At 43.0% G+C, this 25,791-nt stretch overlaps 1 protein-coding gene across 3 annotated transcripts; it reads left to right on the top strand.

The window, feature by feature from the left end:
- The first annotated feature begins 394 nt into the window (after positions 1-394).
- Positions 395-25,459, top strand: MAPRE1 (microtubule associated protein RP/EB family member 1). Of its 3 annotated transcripts, none has more exons than XM_081034177.1 (7): positions 395-560; positions 4,870-4,993; positions 12,795-12,940; positions 15,128-15,335; positions 17,795-17,907; positions 21,497-21,649; positions 23,234-25,459. In XM_081034177.1, exons 2-7 carry the CDS (start codon positions 4,873-4,875, stop codon positions 23,288-23,290), a joined length of 798 nt encoding a protein of 265 aa, XP_080890303.1. In that variant the 5' UTR covers positions 395-560; positions 4,870-4,872; the 3' UTR covers positions 23,291-25,459. The 3 variants fall into 3 exon arrangements, with proteins under 3 accessions (XP_080890303.1, XP_080890301.1, XP_080890302.1); XM_081034175.1 differs by having other exon boundaries at positions 489-671; positions 23,234-24,984; XM_081034176.1 differs by lacking the exon at positions 395-560 and adding an exon at positions 759-954 and having other exon boundaries at positions 23,234-24,984.
- The last annotated feature ends 332 nt before the right edge of the window (positions 25,460-25,791 follow it).

Raw genomic sequence — 25,791 nt, 5'->3', positions numbered from 1 at the left:
CAATAAAGGTATAAACACACAAAATGACTTAATACGGTACTACTAGGAGGAAAATAAATGATGAGATAACAGGGTCATTACAGACAGTGGTCACAGAACGTCTCTGAGATGACTTAAGTCCTTAAAGCTCCTGTCAAGTATCTTTATTACCCTATAACCCATTTTTGTAGAGATTCATTGTAAAACCAATTTTTATTTATTTTTTTGGCTACGGGGTGGAGAATTTGTAACTGGATCCCGCCTTCTAGGAGGAGTCACCCCCAGCCTGAGGGGGGATCTCACGGGCTGCGGCAGAGCACGTGGCCGCATAGCCCCGGCAGTCGGCGCCCCGCCCCTGGGCGCCTCAACCGTCAATCAAGGACCGGGCTCCGCCTCCGGCGCGCGCTGAGTCTCTCTCTATAAAAGGAGCCGGCGGGCTGTGACCAACCTTTACGTCGACGCGTAACGGGGGGGGTGCGTGTGAGGTCATCGCGCGAGCGGGCGGGGTCGGGCTGTTTGAACGAGACGAAGACGGAACCGGAGCCGGGCACGAGCAGTGGACGCGGTTCGCCCGAGAGCCGGTGAGCCGGTTAACGGGCACGGGGCGGCGGCCGGGGGGCGGCCAAGTGGGCCTCGGGCCGGGCAGGCGCCGGCGGGCACTGCAGGCCATGCCCGGGACGCTCCCCACGGCGGTACGGTTCGGTCTGGGTGGGGGGAAGGGCGGGGCCGTGACCCGGCGCGCGCGGGCTGGGGGGCGCGCGTTCTTCTTTACTGGGGGGGCGGGGCTTCGGACCGGAAATAGGGTCTGCCCCACGCCGCGTGGGGACTTGTGGGCCGTGCCCGAAGTGTGGAACGCGGACCGCGGTGGCGGGAGGTTCCGGGGTGGTCAGCCCAGATGAGGGGGTGTGTGTAGTTGAACTGGGTCCCGCCGAGAGTTCTGGGGACCCCCACTGTAGGAGGCAGTGTCGCCTCATGGTAAGAGTTCGGGTTTTGATTCAAACCTAGGTTTGATTCCCTGCTGTGCGACCGACCTTGGGCAGGTGCTTTTATCTCTCTCGGCCTCAGTTTCCTCATCCGTGAAATGGGGACAATGATAATAGTACGCATAGAAAGCTGTAACGCGGTGCGTGACAAAAAGCAAGCCAGCTCAATGGACTCCTTCCTTTATTGGGTATTTGTTGAGCGCCTCCTGGGTGCTAGGCACTGTGGTAAGCGCTGGCTATGCACCCAGGAGCAGGAGGGAAAGTCCTGCTGTCCAGGAGCCTACACTGTGGTGGGAAGACAGATAGGAAATAAGAAAATGTATACGCGGACAAGAGAATTTAAAATCACCACTAGGAAGACAGCTGCCCTGGGGTGTGACAGGGCAGAGCTTGGCCTCTGCCCCATTTCGGGGATGAGGATCCTGAGGCTCATTGAAGGAAGGTACTCCAGGCCTGGCATCCACCTCTTTAATGGTGTGTTTCTAAGAATAGTAATAATACTATTTGCTAATTGGGTGCTTGCTTTGTGCCAGGCATTGTGGTAAGTGCTTGGTGTGGTATTAGGTCATTTAATATCACACTGTCTCTTAAGAGATACTATCTTCATTTTGCAAATGAGTGGACTTAGATTCTTGGAGGTGAAGTGGCAATGCTTTATGCCGTCCAGCAAGTGGCTAAACCCATATCATGACTCCTGAGTCCAGGCGCTTAACCTCTGTATTACGCTGCCTCCCTGAGGTCCATATTTAGCATGTTTCATACCACTGTGCCCTTGGTGGTGTGGCAGAGTGCTTGTCACAGTTCTGTCACATAGGGAAGCTTCGGACATGATGTACTTTGAACTGAAGTGTTTCCTCATTTAATCCTCACCACCACCTTGTGTAGAATATATCGTTTTCACCTTTCACAGGTAAGCCATTTGTGATCCAGAAAGCTGAAGTGTTTATCCAGGGTCACATCACTTTTATCTGGTAGCGTCTCCCGCTGCCTCTTTCTGTAGGGCTCAGTCTGGTGCCTTGAAAGTCAGAGGGTGGTCATCACTAGCGTTCAATCAGAATGGGCTTGGGAGCCTGCTAGGAGAACTTCTTGAGGAGAGAGAAGTCGGGAGGCAAGAAGGAACTTTTTCGAGGCAGTGAAACCCTGGATCAAGGAGGGTATTTAATGGTCAGTTTTGTGTGGTGGTCATGGAGTCTTCCATTGAGGCCAAGCAATGTAATCAATCCTGTGGAGGAAGAATGAGCTGTCGCTAGCAGTAGCTCTGAGAACTGGGCTGGCTCTATTTTGGCTGCCTGGAAGAGCCAATTAATTGGTTGAGTCAGTGGATGTTTATTGCACATCCACAGGGTGCCTCACCATATATATTTAGTTTCTGCAGAATTTTCGGCTTGCATGGGACCAGGTATTAATATACTGCTAATGAAATAGTTTTAAATTATGACAAGCCATTAACGTTTTCTGAGCTGGGGTGTGGTCGAGAGACACACGTGGCTTCATTAATTAGCTGCTTACATTTTATGGTAGCGTGACACACATGAAACCTGATGTATGTATGAATATCGCCAAAATAGATTACAAGTGCTCAGCCTAGGACCCTGTTTTTTGTTCCGATGTGTCTCTCCTTGGTACCTATAATAGCATTTTGCTCACAGTATGCATGTCATCATGTATTCATTCATTCAGGGATTTTAAAACGGGGAGACACTTGATCTGATTTGTGATTCAGAAAATCCTCTCTGGCTGCTGTGTTAGAACAGATGGAGAGTAATTTGAAGGCTGTTGCAGTGGACCCAGATGAGAGAGAGTATGGCAGGTCTCTGTTTTTGGCGCTGGAGTTGGGAGAATGAGTGCAACAAGGTCCCTCCCTGCCCTGGACCTAATGATACCTGTTATGTTAGGTAGCATGCTGAGCATTTTACGTACCTTTTCATTTAAACCTCACCTCAGCCTTTTCAGATAGGTGGCATTAGCTCACAAGATAATTGAGGTGTACTGAAGTTTGCTAACTTGCCCAAGGTCATACAACTAATGAATGACTCTAGCCTCTAGTTCAAATCCAGGTCCTCCTGGCTTGAAATTCTCAGCTCTTTGCATAGAGTAAATTGCTTTCTGGCCCAAATCTGGTCCGGAATGATTCAGAAATGAAGAGATAATGACGATCCAGCGTGATAATGCCTGTCTTAGAGGTTTGAAGTGCTGTGGGAACGTGGGGATTACTTTATAGGGATTAATTTCCCAGTGGAGTCAGGAGCTAACTTGTGCTGGCTTCTTGTATAACAGTTTTATCATTTGAGTTCCTAAGAATGTGTTGATGGTTTGCTTTCTGAAAAAAAGTTTATATAGATTTCTCTCTCTTTGACACTGTCCTGCCAACCTGAAAACAAGTAGCATTGACTGAGAGCCCACTGTAGGCAAAACACGGTGCCAAGTGCTGTGTGGGTGAATGTGGGATGTGAGGGCACAGCCCTGGTAAGTCACTTACCTCTCCAACCTCAGTCATCCTTGCTCATAAAAAGGGTATTTAGATGGGTACATCTCCATCTCTTCCTGCCCTCATTCTGTAGCCGTGTGACTCACGCAGCAGCCAGTGCAGGAGACGTGTGGGGGAAGAACCACTCATAGTATGCTATGGTAGTCACGAGGTGGAGGAAATGAAGTGCCCCAAGAGAGCATGGGGTCTCATGGTGGCTCCAGAGTTGCGGAGTTTTTTCACCCCCCATTGGTAATATTGGTGCTTCATGAAGTGAGGAAAATTTAAAGAGTCAAGGTCGCTACGAAATCCAGTGTTTTATAGTTACGTGTCCTCATGGCAACTGCCCAGGCATTTCATTTAGATCTGGGTGAGTCTGCCCTTACCTCAGATTGCTTGAGTCTTCCCTTCGCACTGTCTGTTCTCTACCAGCAATCAAGGTAATCTTGGTCGATAGGAAATGACATTTGTTTGTGTATTTGGTCAGCGTTAAACTTCCACTATTAGAATGTGAACTCTTTGGACAGGCAACTTGTCTCTCCTGCTTCTGGTTCCCGGTCCCTAGAACAGGGCTAGGAAAACGTGTAGATTGAATGAGGATGATGATGGCATCCACATTTAATAGCATTTTAAGTTAATGTGTTTTTGTTGTTTTGAGTTTGAAAACCTGGCAGAAGGAAGGGAAAGAATGTGGACAGCAAGGCTGGGCAGGTTTGGCTGCCAATTCCCAGGGCTTCGGTGTGGAAATCTTTTCCTTATCTGTCAAATGAAGAGAATGAAGTGAACCTTGCAGAGAGTTGTGAGGGTTAATGAAAAGTGTCTGTGAATTGGTATTCAGTAGGATCTCAGAGGCCTTCCCTCATCCCCAGGTGGCTCACAGAGAATTAGTGCTGAAGACTCTTCACTGTACGGTCATTTGCCACCCACCATCTTTGTAGTACTTAGGTTATTAAACAGCTTACTTCTTTTTAGTTATAAAAGTGGATATAGTCCTTAAAGAAAATTTGGAAAATAGTGAAAACAAAAGGGGAATTAATAAAAAGCCCACTGTTGAAGAAAACTACTGTAACCATTTTGATGTTAATGGATAAGCTTGGACTGACATTTTCTAATCAGAGAACCAGAGAACATTCTCGTTTGTGCCCTCCCTTTATAAAGCATTTAATTATGCCTTAGTGTCTCTTATAGCTTAAAATGTTATACTAATCACATGAAAATGGGACCTACATTTTAGGCTGGTGGTGTTGGGCAATTCATTTCATTCAGGTCATGTTTATATGTGAAAATCCAGTGGACTTCATGGCTGGAATGAATCTGTGTGTCTGATTTGGCTTTTTGGGGAAGAAGGCAAAATTTAAAAATTGAGAGTTCCTGCAGGAAATGCTTGCTCTTCCTTGCGTACCTAATAATGCAAACCTTTCTATTTTCCTCATGCTGTAGAAGATGGCAGTGAACGTATATTCAACGTCAGTCACCAGCGATAACCTAAGTCGACATGACATGCTTGCGTGGATCAATGAGTCTCTGCAGTTGAACTTGACAAAGGTCGAACAGTTGTGCTCAGGTAAGAGAAATCCACTCGACCACTTTTCCAGGAAAGCCTGCAGGTCCTTCAGGAATGTGCAGGTCCATATCTGACTGCAAACGCCAGGTCCAGGTTCTATGTTAGGGCTGCCCCATTTCTTCACAGCTCTTAAAGGAACTGTGCTTTAAAAGCATGCTTCCGGCCCGCGAGTCTCCATCTCCCGCTGCATTCTGGGACTGCATTCCGAGGCCTGCAACTTAGCCCTAATGTCTCCAGCTGAGCTTTTGCATCCAGATTTGAAACGTTTTGTTTGAGGACAGTAATGGTAATTGTTCTAGTTCTATATTAGTTTATTAGTGGCATTTCTTCTTCCAAGTAGCACAAGACCAAAGTCAGGCAAATGCCATTTCACAATTTTATCAAACTTCTGTTTAATAAGAATTTGGCAGAGGGGTAATGATTTAAAACAAGAACAAAAACATATTCTGTTTCTGTATATACTAATTGTATAACATTTAGAAAACTAGAAAGAAGAAAAAAAATGCAGATAATTTCATTATTCAGAGCAAGCCACTGTTTTTGAATGTTTTCTTTTTAGAATCCCCTTCCTTCTCCTCTTCTCCCCCAAACTCCGGTTCAAGCCGTTGTTTCTCAGCCTAGTTGTGTAGGACGCAGCTTCCTGGCCCCAAGCTGGTATTACGAGCCTTGCGCTCCCCCCACTGAGGCAGCCGGTCACCGGTCGTCAGCTCACAGCAGCTCACGGCAGCTCTCGCGGGCTGCCAGCTGCTCACGCTGGCCACTGTCGACCTTGGCGTTAGGAGCACGGTGCTCCAACCACCTGAGCCACTGGGCCGGCCCTCTTTTTACTTTTCTGTGCACATGTATATTTGTATGTATTCCAGCTTTTTTCAACATTATGTTGTAGACATTCTTTAGTATCATTAACTCTCTTGGAAATACTTATTTTTAATGGCTATCTACTATTCCTTTCTGTGGATATGCTGGAGTTAAACATCTCAACTTTTGGACATTTAGTCTTGTTTTTAGTATTTCTGTTGTTTCTAATACTGCTAGGTTGAGTATCCTTTAACATAAACCTTATCTGTGTTTATTTCTTCAGTGATTCCTAGAAATGAAATTCTAGTCAAAGGATATGAACTTTATAGTTTTTTTATCTTAAACTTTTACTTATTTAAGTGTGCTTTTCTAGGACCCATCAGCTCCAAGTCAAGTAGTTGTTTCAATCTAGTGCAGCTCACAGTGGCCCATGTGGGGATCGAACCGGCAACCTTGTTAAGAGCATTGCGTTCTAACCAACTGAGCTCACTGGCCACCCTAGAACTTTATAGATTCTTGGTAATTATATTTCACTAAGGTGTTATCAGTTTATACTTCCTCAAAAGACTTCCTGTCTCACCGTTTGAGAGTTCTGCTGACTACCCCTGAGTGTCCTGGCATAAGGGTTATCAAAACTGGATTTAAAACAAGACAGGAGGTGAGGTCAAGAATATGTCAGAAGAAAGATGAAATGTGTATCCTATTGCTACTTAAATTCTTATCTTGTTCGTGGAATAGAGAATTAAAACCCTCAGCTTATCCTTATTATTTACTTGAACACTTATGTGCCAGGATTATATAAGTGCTTTTCAAATATCTCTTAATTTTCACTGTACCTCCACGAAGTAGGGGTATTTATTAACCCCCTTGACAGATGAGGAAACGGGCTTAGAGAAATTGAGTAACAAGTCCAGGGTTATACAACCAGGAACAGAACTGAGACTTGAACCTTCATTCACATCCAAAGCCCATGCTCTTTAACCCCTGTACCCTACTTTTCCTTTACCGACTGGTGCCATTTTTATCAATTTAAAATGATTTCTCTCATTTCTACGATTTTTAAAAAATGAATTCAGCTTGTGTACTTCCTTATTTTGTAGCTGTGTCCTAGTCTTGGTCTTAGTTTCATTTGCCCCTCTTACTTCCTTTTTGAGGCTTGATCCCAGTTTTACAGATGGTCAGAGGAAGGCTCTATGTGAAGACTGTTCAGTGAAACAGTGGTGCCCAAGAGTCATGCTGATTAAACATGAGTTACTTTGTTAGTCAGAGGCATAGGTGGTTAGCCTTTGTTCTGGGCTGCTCTCCCTTCATTTTCTGTTAGTTTCCTCAGTTTCATCTCCACGTCTCCATTTGTTGGAGTCTTTTAAAGCACTTGTTTGCCTCGTGATTTATGACTAATATGGAGATGAGGTCATCCTAGTTTTCGTTAGAGCTTTTTTCACCAGCAATTTCTCCATAAAATTTACCTCTTTCTGTAAATATACTTCAAAGTATATTTCAGTTAGTTACTTGGAAAATGAGATCTCTTTTCATGTGTAGATAAGTTGTACATGTGCTGATCAGGCTCCAGATTTATCTCATTCAGACAGGGAGCTGTCATGGTCGTCAGGACTGGGTGTGACGGGGCTTTGGTCTGCTCTGAGCCATGTGACTTTGGACAACTCCCTTAATATTCTAGTTCCCCGTCTATAAACTGGGGTAGTAGGATCTGGTCCATGTGTTAAAAACAGCTGTCAGATAGGAATTCTTCACCAGACCCTGGAAGTGAATCTAGCTCTCGAGGGAGGGCACATCCTCGTTTTAGAGGTGATGAGACTGCCCAGGGGGCACAGCTCATGCAGTACAGAGCACGGTTTGGAACCCAGATTTTCCTGATCACACAGCCTACACTCTTTCTGCTATATACATATTATATCTTTTTGAAAGAAGATTTTGGAAGAGAGCTAAATGTAAATTACATATAATTACACCGATACCGTCTCATTAAAAATCTGTGAAGAATTTCAACTTCGCCTGCTGGCTGCCACTTTCTTATGCTAGATAAAGTACTTTTCCCCAGTAGAAAGTAGTAAGTGTAGGACACTTAACTGTGATTTGTGAACAAACTTTTATTCATTCATAACTTTCTCTCTTGAGATCTGCGTTGGGCTTCTTTTAGCGTATGTAGTTGGTTGTGTTGTGTTTCACATTAATGTTTAGAAAACCAGGTCTCAGCTTCCAGTATGAGACCAAACAGGATGGGCTGCAGATACTGTGTCCCTGAGAAAGGCCTGCTGCCAGGGGATTGGAGTCACAGAGAAAGGGAGGCTCCTTAGATCCTTGCATTTACTGAAGTCCAAGCAGAATCCCAATAGTCTTTAACTCTGGTGCCTCCTGTTCTTACCTCTCATGAGACGAGGGTCAAGCAGACAGAATTCTCTAACACAAGCTGTAAAAGGTCGGAATGGGCTTTTCCTTTGAGAGGACAAAGTTCTGAGGTCCTGTACTATTGATGTGCTGGCTGCCTGTGAAGTGGTTGGTTTTGTTAGTATTGTGGGCTCTCCCACCCCCCAACACAGTGAAACGAGCCTTTGCTTGACCCTTGTAGTGAGATAAGGTGCGGATAACTTTCAGTGACAGTTGGCAGGTTGTTTTAAGATTCATTACATTCTGTAGGCTCCCTGTTTTGGAGAGCTAGTCATCAAGTAAACAAATCTGATCACAGAGAAGAATTAAAAAAAAAAAAAAATTATTGGGGAATGTTGGGGAACAGTGTGTTTCTCCAGGGCCCGTCAGCTCCAAGTCGCTGTCCTTCCATCTAGTTGTGGAGGGCGCAGCTCAGCTCCAAGTCCAGTTGTTATTTTCAATCTTTAGTTGCGGGGAGTGCAGCCCACTGTCCCATGCGGGAATTGAACTGGCTTGCTCTCATCATCTGAGCCACCCGGCTGCCCCTCTGGGGGCTCAGCGGCAGCTCGTTGTCTTCAGTCTAGTTGTGGAGGGCGCAGCACACTGGCCCATGTGGGAATCGAACCAGCAACCCTGTTGTTCAGAGCTCGCGCTGTAACCAACTGAGCCATCCGGCTGCCCCCTCAGAGAGGATTCTGATGACGATTGACTGTGTCAGAAAGAGGATGTGGTTGCTTTTTGTCATCCATCCCTCTGTTCCCACAGTTCCATTCCATATTCAGGCCCTTCTCACTTTTTCAAGGGCCCAGCATGGTGCTTTGGAAATGTCGCGTGGCCCTCGTCGCGTGGCCCTCGCTGAATGTTCTTAGCTCCTTCTCTTCCGGCTTTCTCCCCTCCAGCTTGGCCTCCTCCATAGTTGTGTGCTGCACAGATCGGAGAGGTGTTTAGATGCTCCCAGGCAAAGGCTAGATTTTCTTTTCCTAAGCTTATCGTGTAGCCCCGCCAGTCCTTGAGTTTCTGTAAACCAGCGTATCAGTCTTGCCCGTGCTACTCTGAAGGGTGTGTGACCACACTCCTAAGCAGGCCTCCCCCACTTTTTCTCCTCAACTGGATTTCCTTTTCCAAGCACTCCATTTGGGGCTGTGATTTTACCATTTTTCCAGTGTCTCGGCCTGAGAATTGTCTTTGGAAGCTAATTCACAAAGTTCTGTATCTTTTCTGAAGGGTGTTTTGGATCCAGCCCCTTCTCAGTTTGCTTACTGCTGCCACAGTGGCCCCCTAACTGGGCATTTAGGTTCTTTTTAGGTTCCCCTGCCCCCACTTCTCTCTTGTACCACATTAGTCTGCAGGCTTTGCAAGAGACCTTTCTTATTGAGTCACTCCTGTGCTCAAGGAAGTATTGCTTCAAACTTTGTTACTTAACTCTTCCAGCATCTCTCTAATTTCTTTGCCTTAATTAAAGCAAAACAAAGACAAGAAACTTCTTTTCTTCTGATTATAATTGATTAAGTCTGTTACTGAAACATGAAGAAAACCATTGTCCACTGTAATGTCACAAGTTAGTCATGTAGTCATTGTTATCTTTTAGCTGTAGTTTTTCCTAATGGTGGCCTTATTTATTGAGTGCTTCTGATAGGCTGGGCATTTTCCAAAGTGCTTTACATATATAATCTGGAAGATAAGGACCGTCACCCCCATTTTAGGATAGGCAACTGGAGCACACAAAGGTTAGAGGTTAAACAACTTGCCCAAGCTTACACTTTCTGTGTTTTCCTATACTTTTTCAACATAATTGACATACTATATATATGGTTTTTATTATTTTTTTCTTTTACTGGGGAAGGGGAACAGGACTTGATTGGGGAACAGTGTGTACTTCCAGGCCTTTTTTTTCCCCAAGTCAAGTTGTTGTTCTTTCAATCTTAGTTGTGGAGGGTGCCGTTCAGGTTCAAGTTGTCCTTCTAGTCTTAGTTGTGGAGGGCGCAGCTCAGCTCCAGGTCCAGTTGCCGTTGCTAGTTGCAGAGGGCGCAGCCCACCATCCCTTGCGGGAGTCGAACCGGCAACCTTGTGGTTGAGAGGACGCGCTTCAACCAACTGACCCATCCGGGAGCTCAGCAGCTGCTCAGCTCAAGGTGCTGTGTTCAATCTTAGTTGCAGGGGGCAGAGCCCACCATCCCTTGCGGGACTCGAGGAGTTGAACCTGCAACCTTGTGGTTGAGAGCCCACTGGCCCATGTGGGAATCGAACCGGCAGCCTTCGGAGTTAGGAGCATGGAGTTCTAACTGTCTGAACCACCGGGCTGGCCCTGGTTTTTATTTTTTGAATAACTGAAATTCTCAAAATGGTTTAAAATTCGAAAGGAACAAAAAGGTGACACAGTGATAAGTGTCCCTCTTAATTGGGTCTACCAGCTGCCTAGTTTTCCTCCCCAGAGGAAACCAGTGTTATCAGCTGAGTAGACTCCAGAGAGACTGTGTAGGAACAAGCAAAAAGGCATTTCTCTCTGTAGTGTGTGTGTGTGTCTGTGCGTGCACGCGTGTGCTCATTCCCTTCTCTTTTTACACAAATGGTAGTGTGTCTAATCTCGTTGTATATTCTGGAGAGTGTTCCATATCCGAATATCAGATACCACTTTATTTTCTTTTATGGCTGTGCAGTACAGAAATTTCCTTGGATCAGGCCCAGGTTATTGGACATTTAGTTTATTTCCAGTCTATTGGTATTACAGGTTGTTGCAGTAAGTAACATATACAAACATACATGTTGTGCAGTTTTGTTTCCTGCTTTTAAAATTAAAACAGGATTACTTTTCCCATGTTAAATATCTTGAGGATGATTTTAAATGTCTGCATTAAATGTCCTCACAGCCCTCTTATTTCAAAATTGTATTCATCCTTTAGGAGGAGTCCAGCCTCACCTACCCCCAAAGCTTTAACCACTTACATTTAATAGTCAGAGTGTTTCCTGTGTTTGAGTTTAAACACTGGGAGTTTTTCATCTGGAGTTTCCTGATAGGGGAGCATCTATTCTGTATAGAATGTTGATTGCAGCTTTCATCTTATTCTCCAAGGAACCCTTGATCCAAAAGGGTTGAGAGCCAGTGCACTTGAGATAATTGTTAATTTTTAGAGCAGGGGCTGCATTGTGCCCTTGTTTTGTGTTCTCTGCTTGAGGCACAGATCCTGGTAGGGTGGGGCGGTGGCAGTTAGTGAGACCTGGTAGCTGATGCCCTGACACAGCTGGTCCTACCCTCAGTCTGTCTGCATCCTTAAGCCACAGATTATGTGGGCCTGTTCTGTTGCAGATTGTTGGGATAGCAGCCATTTAGGAGGGGTCCTCTTCTAGCCCTGCTTGGGTTGCCAGCCTTTGTTAAGGCAGAGGTTGGAAGGAAGGTCCCTTTTAACCTGTTCTGTACCCAACTGAGACATTTATAGACCAGGAGTTTTCAGTATTTTTGTATAAAGCAGCTGATACACTTTTTTCTTTTAAACATTTACCTTCTTTGGGGGGAGTTCTGATTATAAAAATAATATTCACTGTGTAGTACATAAATATTTAAAAAATGGAATGCATGAAGTACCATCCCTCATTGTCTTTCCAAAAATAATGATAATAGCACTTTATGCTGGAGCTGGCAGGGAGCCAGTTTGTCCTGATTTGAAGTAAGTTGAATATATATACTGTGGCGGTCTCAAGTTCTGCAGAACGCCTACTACCTGGTCACTGAATTTTTTGCCTCCTTCCCTGGCTTGTTCCTTTGGTGAATTAGCCAGTAAGTGTACAGTGAAGCCTTCCCTGTATTAGGAGAGTGCGGTTTGGTAGGCATTGGAAAAATAACCTGTGAGGACTGTGTTTCCCTGAAAATAAGACCTAGCTGGACAATCAGCTTTAATGCGTCTTTTGGAGCAAAAATTCATATAAGAAAATTAATATAAGACTCATATTAATTTTTGTTCCAAAAGACGCCTTAGAGCTGATTGTCTGGCTAGGCCTTATTTTCGGGGAAACATGGTATGTACCACATCTTTATCCAGTCATCTGTTGATGGGCACCTAGGCTGCTTCCATATCTTGGCTATTGAAAATAATGCTGCAATGAACATAGTTAAGTTTATTCCTGAAATGCTGGAAGACAGACATCTTGGGGGAAAAAAATTTTTTTAACCCTGGTCGGAAGATGGATCTTTGAAATACTTGGGAAATCCCTCCTCCCGCTGGTGGGATGGAGGGTATGTCCTTGTGAAAAATCAGAAAATGTCACCTATTTCCCTTTTTTCTATTCTGGGCATTCGTTTTTCTTTGCAGTGGTCATGTTATTGTTCTGCTGGTATCTAATAAAAAAGTTTTAAAATTTCATAGAAACATTTTATTTCTCTTCCTCACCATAGGTTTCCAAGTTTCAAGTGTGTTATAGAACCTGAGGTAAAACCAGTCTTGTTATTGATTAAAAAATGACTTTGAAAACAAGTGGTTAATGAAACTTGGGTTTTGTAGGTCCATCTTACAACTTCTTAAATTGTACACGGGTTAAGTGGGTTTGGGTAAAAGTTTACTGCTTCTTTAATAATAGCATTGAATGACCTCGTGTGTATTTTTTTCTTCTGTTGTTGTGCATTCAGGGGCTGCCTATTGTCAGTTTATGGACATGTTGTTCCCTGGCTCCATTGCCTTGAAGAAAGTGAAATTCCAAGCTAAGCTAGAACACGAATACATCCAGAACTTCAAAATACTACAAGCAGGTTTTAAGAGGATGGGTGTTGACAAAGTAAGTACATTTTATTCTTTCATTTAGGTTGTTTCTTAATAAGTGATTGTGACTAAGGATACTGGTGCTGGCCCATGACTTGGGATGTTTCTTTTTTTCTTTTCCCAACTTACAGTTACCTTTTCTCTAGTTAACATAGATTTTACTGGGAGCTAACTTTCCCTCTGCTCTCCTAACCCCCAGGTCGCTCGCTGTCTTTCTTCATCATGAAGTTAGTAGCTCTCTGGAGAAACCAACCTGTAAATCTGTACCTGTGATTTTTTTTTTTTAATATTACTATTTAATCTCAATCTGAGATCTAACTCTTTTAATAGCTGGATTTACTTCTGTAAAGCATACCATATAGTAGAATAAGTAGTTTTAATAGAGAAGATTCCAGAATAGTTGCTTTATAAAAGCAAGGTACAGGGAAGATCCTGGTGGGTGTTGGGAAGTTCTCTCTTGCCCCCAAGGTTATTTGAAAGTACCAGAAACACAGTCCATCAGCCTCCATTAGGACAAATATTATCTCTGTTTTAGTAGGTAATAGATTACAGTCATACACCATATTATACAATGTTTTGGTCAACGAAGGACTGCATATCCACATATCCGATGGTGGTCCTGTAAGATTTCAGTGGAGCTGAAAAATTCCTCTGACTTCTTAGCCATCGTAATGTCGTAGCACAACACATTAAGTGTTTGTGATGATTCTAATAAATCTGCTCTGCTAGTCATATAAAAGTATAGTATGTAACACGTATAATTATGTACAGTACATAATACTTGATAATGATAATAAACGACTGTCACTGGTTTCTGTATTTACTGTACTATATTTTTAATTGTTATTGTAGAGTATACTCTTTCTACTTATAAAAATAAAAGTTTGCTGTAAAACTTTTATGCCTGTCATTCCAGTGGCATCCTCGTACATACCATGTTTAACCCGTCTCTTGTTTGCATTGTTTTCTCTTGTGCTTGATTTAATCTCCTGCTCTGTATAGTAACGTGCTGAACAGGCTAATTGCCTCGGAGCAGTAAATACGCTATAGCATATAACCTAGGTGTGTGGTAGGCTGTACCATCCAATTTGTGTACGTGCACTCTCTGATGTTCATACAATGACAGAATCACTTAACAGTGCATTTCTCAGAACGCATCCCCATCCTTCAGTGGCACAGAATTGTATTGCAAAATTTAAGCAGCACCCCCAGCCCAGTTAGAAGTGTTTATCCTTTTAAGCCATTTGTTTTGGAAAACATTTTTTTAGTAATGCTTATAGTTACTCCCTAATTATGCTGGTGGTGTGTTTGGTTTTTATTTACTTTGAAATCAGTCTTTATTTTAGTTTTGTTTGTGTACAATATGTAAAGTATTCATTTGTATTTTAAGAACATCATTTAGTTACCAGGCATAGTTTTAAAACTAGGTGTAGCTTATATACAGTAATTTTTCTTTTTCTTTTTACGGAATTTTATTCTTTTGAATAAGGAAAATGTCTAGAGTATACGAAAGTAGAGATATAGTGCAGTGATCCCCATGTACCTCAACAGTGATCAACTCATGGGTAGTTGTGTTTCAGCTATACCTCTACCCCACCTCTTGTATTCCTGGGTTATTTTGAAATGATTTCCAGACATAACATTTTAAGTTAAGCTCTGGCCCCAATAGTCCAGCGATTTGAAGTAATACCAGATAACACAGTAATCTTGTATAACACACTTACAGAGTCCTTAAAATATGTTTTAATAGGATTGAAATTACTTGAAAAACATACTGTTTTGAAGAAATCTATCCTGGGACTGATTCTGTACCTTGACCTATTTTTAAGACAGAATTTTCTTTAACACAGTTCATTGTAGATACCTGTGGTTAGTTTGTGCTCTTAATTTCATACTTTGTGACACACACTGTTCATGCAAGTTACATGGGAGATTTACTCTGTACAGTGGAATGAAATACCTTAGGATGTGTTTGGAAGTGTGTATATGATTTAGATATAGGTTGGCAGAGGAAGTCCTCCACGGAAGGCAGACTGAATGAAACTTGCTCTCTAAAATTCCAGGGCTTACTTAGCAGTAATTGCCTCTGAACTGTTTTTTTCTCTTCTTGGCAGAGCTTTATACTGACGTGATGCATGGACATGTTTGATGCTTGCCAAAAACCTCTTGCTTTGGGCTAAACAGTCTTGATGTTTCTCTGCAGATAATTCCTGTGGACAAATTAGTAAAAGGAAAGTTTCAGGACAATTTTGAATTCGTTCAGTGGTTCAAGAAGTTTTTTGATGCAAACTATGATGGAAAAGACTATGACCCTGTAGCTGCCAGACAAGGTCAAGAAACTGCAGTGGCTCCCTCCCTTGTCGCTCCAGCTCTGAACAAACCGAAGAAACCTCTCAGCTCTAGCAGTGCAGGTAAAAAGACAAAACAGAAACACTATTTCCAAATAATAGCATTCTAGGTATTCATTCATTCATTCAACCAGAACTTTTTGAGTAGCCATAGGCTCAGGGGAGCCTAATCCCAGCCAAGTGGCAGGAGCATGGAGTGTGGCATCAGGCGGACCTGTGTTTGTTCTTAGGTCTCTGGCCCAGTGTAAGCCACTTCGCCTCTGCCCCGGTTTCCTCCTATAAAATGGGAATTTTACTTGCTTGCCCCAAAGAGTTGTTTTTGAGGCCTGAATGAATTACTGTGGGCATGCAGTTTTGCCAATGGTCTTTAGTTGTATGTTATAGAAACCCCTTAGGTTAGGTCACATAAAAGAGAGCTTTATTTAGGACACCAGGACATTTCTCAGAACCCTAGGATGGGAAGTTACAACCAGACCTAAGCTCCCAGGAATTGAAGGAGCTTTTTCAGTCTCTCAGGGACTGCTCTTGGCTCTGCATCATCATCCTGTCTGTAGACCAGCTTCCTGTGCTTACTTACAGCTTCCCTGCCCTCCCGAGAACTTTAGCTGCTATGTGGCTTTGGCTTGCTGTGATGCCAGCAGAATTTGGGGGGTGGCGGGAGGCTGGTTTTAGAGACCTTTTCTAAAAAGTCTTGACCAGGTAGGTTTCCCAAGATGTGTTTGCAGTAGAACATACCTATACCTTGGGGCAGGGTGGATGTTCTACAGATGCTAACTCCTTTTCCAGAAGGTGGCAAGAACATTAGCTAAGGTCCCTCAGTACTTCAAGAGAGAAGCTGATCCATCTGGTAGGTAGAGAGGACAGTTGAGTACCTTTTAATAGTTACAGCATTATTGAGATATATTCTCAGCCATATAATTCGCTCGTTTAAAATGTACAATTCAGTGGTTTTTCGTATATTTACAGATGTGTTGAACTATCACCACAGTCAATTTTAGAACATTTTCATTACCCCAAAAAGAAACCTGCTATGTGCCTAATAAATGTCATATCCCATTTTCCTCTAACTCCCCTCCCCGCTTAGACCGAGGCAACCACCAATCCACTTTCTGTAGGTTTACCTATTCTGAGCATTTCATATAAATAGGATCATAGAACATGTGGTCTCTTGTGTCTGGCTTTTTTCATTTAGCATGTTGTCAACATCATGTTTAAGCATGTATCAGTAGTTCATCCCTTTTTTATGGCTAAATAATTCCATTGTGTGACTATACCACATTTTATTTATTCATTAGTTAATCATTTGTGTTGTTTCGACTTTTTAGCTGTTATGAATAATACTGCTATGAACATCCTTATACAGGTTTCTGCGTGGATATATGTTTTCATTTCTCTTGGGTACATATCCAAGAGTATATACTTTTGGAGCAGAGTTCTTGGGTCAGATGGTAATTCTGTTTACCCTTTGCAGACTGTTTTCCAAAGTGGCTGCACCAGTTTATATTCCTATCAGCAGAGTACACGAGGATTCCAGTCTCCCCAAATATTGAGTACTTTTATTGAGCTATTTAGAATAGTGAACTGCATAGATAACCCTGCACACTTCATGTTTCAGATGTGACTAACAGGCAAGCAGAGATGTGCATTAAGCATTTAGTCTTCGGGATAAACATTCTAGAGATACACATCCTGGAGATGATACTAGAGATCATCCAGAGGAAATGCCTGTTATTGTAGGTGACAGACCTTATGGTTATTGAGTAATCTGGGGTGTCAGGAAGATGAGATATTTCTAAGCCTGGCATAATGTACAAGCTTTACAAGATAATTGCCGGATGAATGAATAAAATCATGAATGATAGGTTGGCCCCTTGACTACTTTTTCCTTGTTTTTGTCTGCTTTTGACTATTGCTACTGATGGAAGTCTGTGAATCTTGGTCAGTTTGCTGTTTTTCTCTCCTAACCCTTCTAAACACCTAAAAGTTGAGCAAGACAAGGGTTTTGAAGTAATTAATTTTGGATTAGGAAGAGTCTCTACCCCGCTGCTCTTCCTAATGCAAGGAGCCTGAGGTTCTGAGTTAGGAGGCATCATACTTTCCAGATGGGGAACTGTGGGTACCTGGCAACAGCTAGGACTGTGAGCTCAATCCTGGCGGGAAGTTTGCCTTGTGCCATGAAGGTGCCTTGATGGTGGATTTGGTTGGAACTGGGTTAAGGTAGATCAACTTTGTGTGCTTCTTCCAGGTAATAGTTCTATTCATGCCAGTGGCAAAAAGACTTCAGAGAAGGACTTACTCCTGCCACAAAAAATTGTGGCTAAAATTGGTACTTAACTTTGCTGCTAGGGTAAAAAACCACTTTGGGCAATCTTGGGGGTGTTGTCATGCATGCTGGGCTCTTCACATTGGGCCCCTTCACTTCATTACTGTGGAGGGCAGTTAGTCACAGCCTCCTCATGTTGTCCAGTGGGTTCTTTCTGTCTTGAAATGTCTGCTCTCAAAAAGATGTCTACTCTTCTCAGCTCCACAGAGGCCCATTGCAACACACAGAACCCCGAAGGCTGGCGCAGGTGTGGTGCGGAGGAATCCTGGTGTGGGCAACGGGGAGGACGAAGCAGCCGAACTGCTGCAGCAGGTAGGCCCCTCCCGCGTTCAAGATGGCGGTCACTGCAGGGGAAGGACGCTTGTTGCACTGATCAGGGGAGGCTTGTCTGTGTTCTTGTGGGAGGACCTGCTTTGTCTGCTCGCTGAAGCAGTCCTTGTTGTGACGTGTGTGGAGTATGAGCGAGGAGATGGAGGTAGAAGAGAGGGGTCAGGCATTTCTGGGATCTATAAGTTGACAGAATCCAGCGTCTGAGTTCGGAAACCCACCTGTGCAGCGGAACCCTGTTGAATATCTGGAATGCTGTCCGGGTTCTGTGGGAGTCAGAGTGTTTCTTGAATTTTGGTTCTGACAGAAAATGTAGTTTTTTTTTGAATAATTAAAAACAAAAACGGAGTTCACAGTTTCTCTGCTGAAATCCTGGGCCCCTAGAGATTCAAGTTGAGAGAGGAACTGGTATGAAAAGCCTGTTGCTCTTCTGTTCTTAATAGGTCAGTGATGTGAAGTGTCTTTTTCAGGATAGTTAATATCCTTCAAGGTACCTGTCAGGGGTCTCTGGATGAGAACAAATTTTAGACTTTTAGATATTTTCTCACTAATCCTTCTAGTTTTGTTTGGCTTTTGGATGATTCTCTTGATTAATCCTAGTTTTAAAATTGTATATAAGTGTTAATGTGTATAGAATATGTGAACATTAATAATAAAAACAAAACTAGCTAACATTTTTAGAGTGCGTATGCCGTTACGCTGTTGATATTAAGCGCTTTAATTTTCCTTTTGTGTTAGCTCTGTGAGGTTTTACAGATAAGACTCTGTGGCTCAGAGAGGTTAAGTAACCTGAGCTGGGATTTGAGCCCAGCTTGTCTCAGAAGTACTTTGGTGTGCACAGGGTTTTAATATATATGTTTTTTAACATGAAGTATTTTAGCTTCTATCCAGGTTACCAAAGTCTTGACCACACCCTGTCACTGACTCCTTTGGCTCATCTTTCTGGCCCCTGAAAGTATTTGAATTTGTGGTCCTCAACAAAAGTATGGCGGCCCCGGGGACACGACCAATATGGGAAATAAAGCCAGATGTGCTCATTAGGCTAAGAGAAAAATAGTATATTCTCTACAAATTACCTTGTAGTGTTCATATCCTTGGGGGATCTTCAGTGATTCCACATTCTTAAATCATCCCGGAGAAATTTACTTTTCGTTGATTTTAGTCCAGAGCAGTACTCTGTTCAGTAGAAATAGAATGTGAACCAGAAATATGAGGCATACATAATTTGAAATTTCTAGTAGCCACATTAAAAGAGGTAAAAACAAACAGGTTAAATTTACTCAAATAACACATTACCCAGTATATCCGAAATATCATTCTAACATGTAATCAATACAAATAATTATGAATGAGATGTTTTACATTTGTAGACTATACCAGGTTTTAGAAATCCTGTGTGTATTTAATGTTTCCAGCTCATCTCAATTGCACTGGCCACATTTTAAGGGCTCAAATAGCTATGTATGGCTCAGAGCTCCCAGATTGGCCCATGTGGGTCCTAAGCATTCTTCTTGGGCTTCCTAGGTTACATCTATTACTTTACTACAAGAGAAGGTTCTTTTCTAAGAGTGACACTGATTACTAGCCACTGATTTTTAATAACCTTATAACTAAGCATTTAGAGGAGTGCCAGGTGAAAGTCAGTGATTTGGTGTGTATTTATTGAGAGTTTCTTGTGCATACATAGTTACTGAGTGATACCAAGGAGGCATGCTGCTTTGGCCTTACAGGTGGGGCACAGAAGGATGGGGTCTGGTGCCCTGGATGATTTGTAGGCCAGAGAAGGTTTTGCTGGGTTTGTGAGGGAAGCACTAGTGAAATGAGTGTATAGGTGGACTCCAAGTTAGCGTACTTTTTAAAGCTATTTTGGCTTCCCTTTCCTTTTCAGTCACTAACATGATTAGAAGGCCTCTTCTCAGGCTCTTGGATCTTGGAGCTGAAGATCCAAGGCAGTTTCCTGTTGCTGGGATTGGTCAACTTTGGTCCTTCTGTCCCCTTTTGTACTGCACTCTGGGGCTAACTGATGGTTTAAGGAAAGGCAACTGGCAGCAGTTAAAGCAGGGGTAATGAGAATGGAGAGGGAGGAATGAATGATTTAGGTTTGCTGGCTACTAGGTGATGGTAGTAACTTTATTGACACTTTCAGTTATTTTTAAAAGTGATTTCTCTGGTTGATAAAGGAATAGCAAAGGGCTGTCTAGAACCTTGATCTTGATTCTGGTTTGGTCTCTTCAGGTCTTTGATGATGGACATGACGTTAAGTGTTTGGCAGAGTAGTCCTGGGGGCTCCTCCTCTCTGGATGCTCCTTGACTGTGTGTTATGAGCGGGGAGTTTCCTTCTGCTTGGGACATCCCTGTGGTATGTCTGGCTTCTTCGTCAGGCTGTGGGGAAGCTGGATGAGCTGTTTGCTTCAGTTTTTGCAGCTGTCACTTCAGAAGGTTAGACTTGATTTCTGTGGTGCCTTCTGGCTCTCAAATTCCCTGGTATCCAAATTGTTCTTGGGTGCTGCACCTTTGATTTCCTGTTGTGGCTTTCAGTGTGTCCCTAGCCTGTAAGTCCTGTGAGGATTTTATGCTGCACCATATGCCTTGTAATATGCATTCAGTGAGAGTTGAAGGGAATTCACATGTCATAGATTTGACTACACTGGAACGAAGATGCACTTTGTTTAAAATACGCAGAGGACCGACCAGGAGAGTTGTTAGGACTTTTATTACTGTTGGCTCGAGTCTTGGCCTAAGCTCTGAGATTTACTTATTTTCATTGGCCCTTCTGGAGATTAGAGCTCCTGAAGGCTCTTGCAGCATGTGTGGTGAGGGGACAATATGCTCAATGGAGGCAGCCAGCAGTGGAATGGGGTGGGGTCTGCTCTCTGCCTCTGCTGTCTTCTCTCCCTTTTGAGACTCTTCTTGGGGAGAGACAGGTACAAGGACCGTCTCCATAGCGGATGCTTTTTTTCCTTTTGGGTCACGGATTGGCCTCCCCTCTCCACCCCCCTCCCCCCGCCCCCAGTATATGGGTGGGAGTGGGGGAAAGAACCATTGAGTTTTCCATGCCCAGCCCTTCCTCACTCCTAGTGTCTTTGGTGAGTATTAGTCATCTTTAGCTAGTCTTCCCTCTCCTGCCTTGCCATTCCTACCCTGTTCCCCTGGTCCAGACCCTCTCCTTCCGTTGACCTCCACATGCAGAAAGACCTGGACTCGATTGACTGATGCCTGGGTAAGGACTCAATTTATGGTGTTAGCCACCACGTTGGCTGGATTTGGCTTCCCTCTTTGTCTCAGGCTCCCGTAGTTTTTCCTCCTGGATCTTTTCTCAGTTCGTGAGAAGTTCCTGCTTGTTTCATGGTATAGTTATAGTCTGCCCTTTCCTGGGAATTATTATAGTCAAGGTGACTGTGAACAAACCCATGTTATTTATCTGCGACTGAAGAAAATTGACCTTAAACTAAAGTGGGCTTTTGTCCGGGTTAGAGAGTTTGATGAAAGACCACATCTCCTTTTTGGTTAGAAGTTTGTCACAATACTGGTACACAAATGCCAGGTGTCTCACCTTTTTTAATGTTTTGTGCAGGTCAACGTATTGAAACTCACAGTCGAAGACTTGGAGAAAGAGAGAGATTTCTACTTTGGAAAGCTAAGAAACATTGAATTGATTTGCCAGGAGAACGAGGGGGAAAACAACCCTGTACTGCAGAGGATTGTGGACATTCTCTATGCCACAGATGTATGTGTTGACATGAGGATATTGCCATTTTGCCACCTAAGAGAAAATGAATTTTATCTGGTTGGTTTCGGCAAACTCAGTGCTGATGACTGTCGTATTCCAGCCTAGCATTCATCAAAGGACTTCATCTTTGACCCCTTAGAGTCAGCCAGAGGGCACCTCTGCCCAGCTTCAGCCTTTGCTTGAGGTCTGTGTGCTTTTGAGGCCAGAATAGGACAAGGAGGTGGCTGACTTGCCCCGATTCTGTAGTTTGTGGCCACTGATAGATGATGAGTGCCACAAAATGTCCTTAACCCCACCATTCCCACTCCACCTCCCCTGTAGCTGCGTTGTCTCCATTTGATCTGGGCCCAGGCATGCCCTGGAGAACCAGGCACATGGTCCCTTTTTGATGTGTGCTGCCCACCTTTGCTCCTCCCTCCTAGGAGGGTGCCTGGTTTTCATTCCCTCAAAGTGCTTTGTGGTCAAGGTACATTGGGAGCCATGTGTATTACACAGCTGAATCTGCTGATATTAATCATGACATTAGCTGATCAGGGAAGATTGATTTTCCCTAGGTCTAGAATTTGGTATCTTACTGTGTCTACTGTTTAATGGCTATATTTACTTATAATTCTCCTGCATTAGCAAGGTCTGTAGGATTAAACTACAGTATATATCTAAGGGATTTGTAGTATGTGTGGCAGTATGCAAATGTAAGGTAATATCAATGCCGTTAACATTATCCTTTAAACGGTGAATTTGGGGGATTAAGACAGATGACTGAAAAGTTGATAATTTGTTAAATTCTTTGCTCAGGCTTGCCCTCTGCCAAAGGATGAAGATATAGGGGTCCCTGGTCTAGTCTGCATATTATTTTAGTGGGGTCATATCTTAAGTAAATCCAGCAGTAGAGATTTAGTTAAAAAAAAAAAGAAAAAGATGGTGGTTGAAAGGGAAGTCTAATTTTTATGTTAGTGTAGCCAATATGTGCTAGAGTGCCCTGGAGCAAGTGTGAGGTGGGAGCCATGAATCTGCTGTTTTCCCATGCCACTAATGTTGGGTCAATCTTGCAGCTGTTTTTGCGCAGGAGATTTTTGTGTAAACACTAAAAACACCCGCAACACTCCTAAGTAGCGTGCGTGGTTCTTCAGTACAGTCAGAGGAATGCATAAAGGAAAATCTGGCTGCAGAGACAGTGCATTGAGAGGAGGTGCTGTGGTACTGAACTTTATGGTGACCTCAGGGATTTTTGAGGGTGACTTTCCTGTTTTTTAAACAACTTTATTGAGGTATAAGAGACATGAACTACACATATTTAAGTACACCTTGATGACGCGTGAAATCATCATTGTAATCAAGAGAATTTACATACATCCATCAGCCCCAAAAGTTTGAGGGTAAATTTGATTGTGAAATGTGATTCCACTGCCTAAGTAATAAAATAGCGGTCCCCTTGCCTTGTGCCATCACATGCCAAGTGTGTGGTAGAGACAGGAAGAACTGTTGACTTGAGAGACTTTAAATAGAGGAAAGTGAACCCACAGTAGAAACTGATCATTCAGTGTTGAGTAATAGCTTTCCCTTCTCATTTTCCCATTTTAGGAAGGCTTTGTGATACCTGACGAAGGGGGCCCCCAGGAGGAACAAGAAGAGTATTAACAGCCTGGACCATCAGAGCAACATTGAATTCTTCACTCCAAATCATGTGCTTAACTGTAAAATACTCCCTTTTATTATTCTTAGAGGACTCACTGGTTTCTTTTCATAAGCAAAAAGTACCTCTTCTTAAAGTGCACTTTGCAGAAGTTTCACTCCTTTTCCACTAAGTTTGAGTTAGGAGCTTCTACCTTGTAGCAGAGCAGTATTAACACCTAGTTGGTTCACCCAGGGAACAAAGAGGCTGACTGTGGGGCTCCCCGAGTGGATGGTGGTAACGCTGATGGCTGGAGAAGGGGTTTTTATGCGATATGCTGAGGTGGAGACCTCAGTAGAGAAATGTAAAGACTGATTTGAATTCTAAGCTAATGTGAAATCTTGGCAGAGAACGTTTTAATAAATAAATGCCTTAAGAGTATTTAAAATATGCCTCCATATTTCAAAATGTAAAATGTAACCTGACAGGAGATTTTATGTGTTTGACCTTGCGTGTGGGAAGGAGGGGCCACACCTTGGAACCTTTGGAACCTGCTGTTCACAGGCCTTGCAGGGCTGCTTGAATCTTCGTAGGCGTAACCTTGGCCTAGAAGGAAAGTTTAAAATGTTGCTCTGTAGAGCCATTTGGTGTCCTTGGCCAATTCCATCTCTGCTAAGAAGCAAGAGGTATTGTGGCCTGAATGAATAGAGGGTGTGTTTCAGCCTGAAGTTGAATAGCTTGATTTTCATTGAACATATTTCTCTGACGATTTTTCCAATTACCCCTAAAATTTCTCTGTATTGTGTTTTTTTTTGGGAAATGAGGTGTGTTCAGTTTTTAAATCCAACAACTGCTTTTTGGGGGCTTGCCCACATCTCTGGGATTTGAATGGGGGTTGTGTCCCATTTTACTGTCTTTTAAGTTTACATTTAACATGTTTCTCTTCTCTGCGCCCCTTGCCCACTGGGGACTCCTCTTTGGCTCCTTCAAGTTTGCTGCTTAGAGTGGAAGTTCAGCAGGCAGGTGACCGTGCTGTAAGTTCTTTCTGGACGTCTGGCAAAGGGAGTGATCAGGGCAGGCCATCACTACCTTGGGATCTGCAAGGCTGGCTGGTTTTGGTACCTGCTGTCCCACAGCCCTCCCGTTACCGGAATACTTTGCCAGTGCACTAATCTCTTTGGAGATAAAAATTCGTTAGCGTGTTCCTAAATGTTAATTTTCTTTTGCAGAAAATACAGTGCCGTGTCTGAATTAATTATTAATATTTAAAGTATTTCATTCCTTAACGCTCCCTCATTTGCTTTGCCCACAGCCTACTCAGTTCCTTTGTTTGGCAGAATTCTGCAAAATGTGTGTCACCCACTACTGAGATTGTTCAACCCCTGATGTATTTGTATTGATTTGTTTCCGGTGGTAGCTTGTCCTAAAATGTGTGTAGAAAGCAGGTATTTTATGATAAATTGTTGTGTAGTGCATGCTATGTGTGGAATTCAGAGGAAAACCCAGATTCAGTGATTAACAATGCCAAAAATGCAAGTTAACTAGCCATTGTTCAAATAACAGTGGTGCTATCTCTCTTTCGTGGCCTTTTAGACTTTTGTTGCCCTAAATTCCATTTTATTGGGAACCATTTTCCACCTGGTCTTTCTTGACAGGGTTTTTTTCTACTTTAAACAGTTTCTAAATAAAATTCTGTATTTCAAGAGTGTCATGTCTTCTGAAATTTGTCTTGCCCTGGGTGTATTCTTTTAGGTTCAAATGACAAAGTACCAATGCTCCTTTCTTAAATTAGGACTGATCTTTTAAAAATCCTTCACTGTTTTTTCAAATGTGTTTATTTCTAAGCCTGTTCCTTTTTTTCTCTATTCTTCATATTATATTTCTCAGCCTCCTGCTGTCTTACATTCTCATAGTACCATGAGAGGTCTTTCAGAAGTACAAGGCTTGACGTGGCGGTCGTGAAGCCTGTTTAGACTGTTTTCTCCTGCAATACACAGCAGGACCATGGGGCCATACTTGTTTTGGTTTGTTTTTCTTGAAAATATGTTTCAAAGGTACTGAACACACTCTTAATCTATGAAACAAACCTGAAATTGTCACCATTTTTTCCTCCCTCTTAAAATTCTGTGCCATAAGAAGTGAATTCAAAAGGAGACTATTGCCATTTCCAATATGAAGTAAAGTTAAATGGGCAGAAGGCGGTTTTCTGTATGATCTCCACCACAATTACGGACACTCTGTAAACCCAGTTTGAGGATTTTGACTGGTTAACACCCACATTATTTTCTCTAGAAGTTAATGGTATGACACCTTCCTTGAAATGTTACGCACCTTCAGAAGGAATTTGGCACCATATGTGTTGGTAATCTACAGGAAGATGCCTCCAGGAGTGTGTGGAGTTTTTGAAGATACTGTTGAGTAATGTCAACTGAGAAGTTACCTTGGAAGGAATGAAGCTGACACTGTACCTCTGACCTAAGTCCGTTGACCTGGCTCTTTAGGCTAAGGCACATAAAGTCTTGACGTG

Source organism: Rhinolophus hipposideros, assembly GCF_964194185.1.
Source record: "Rhinolophus hipposideros genome assembly, chromosome: 22".
NCBI lineage: Eukaryota > Metazoa > Chordata > Mammalia > Chiroptera > Rhinolophidae > Rhinolophus > Rhinolophus hipposideros.
The sequence above is the reverse complement of the archived record's forward strand: the minus strand, read 5'-3'. Positions and strand labels throughout refer to the sequence as shown.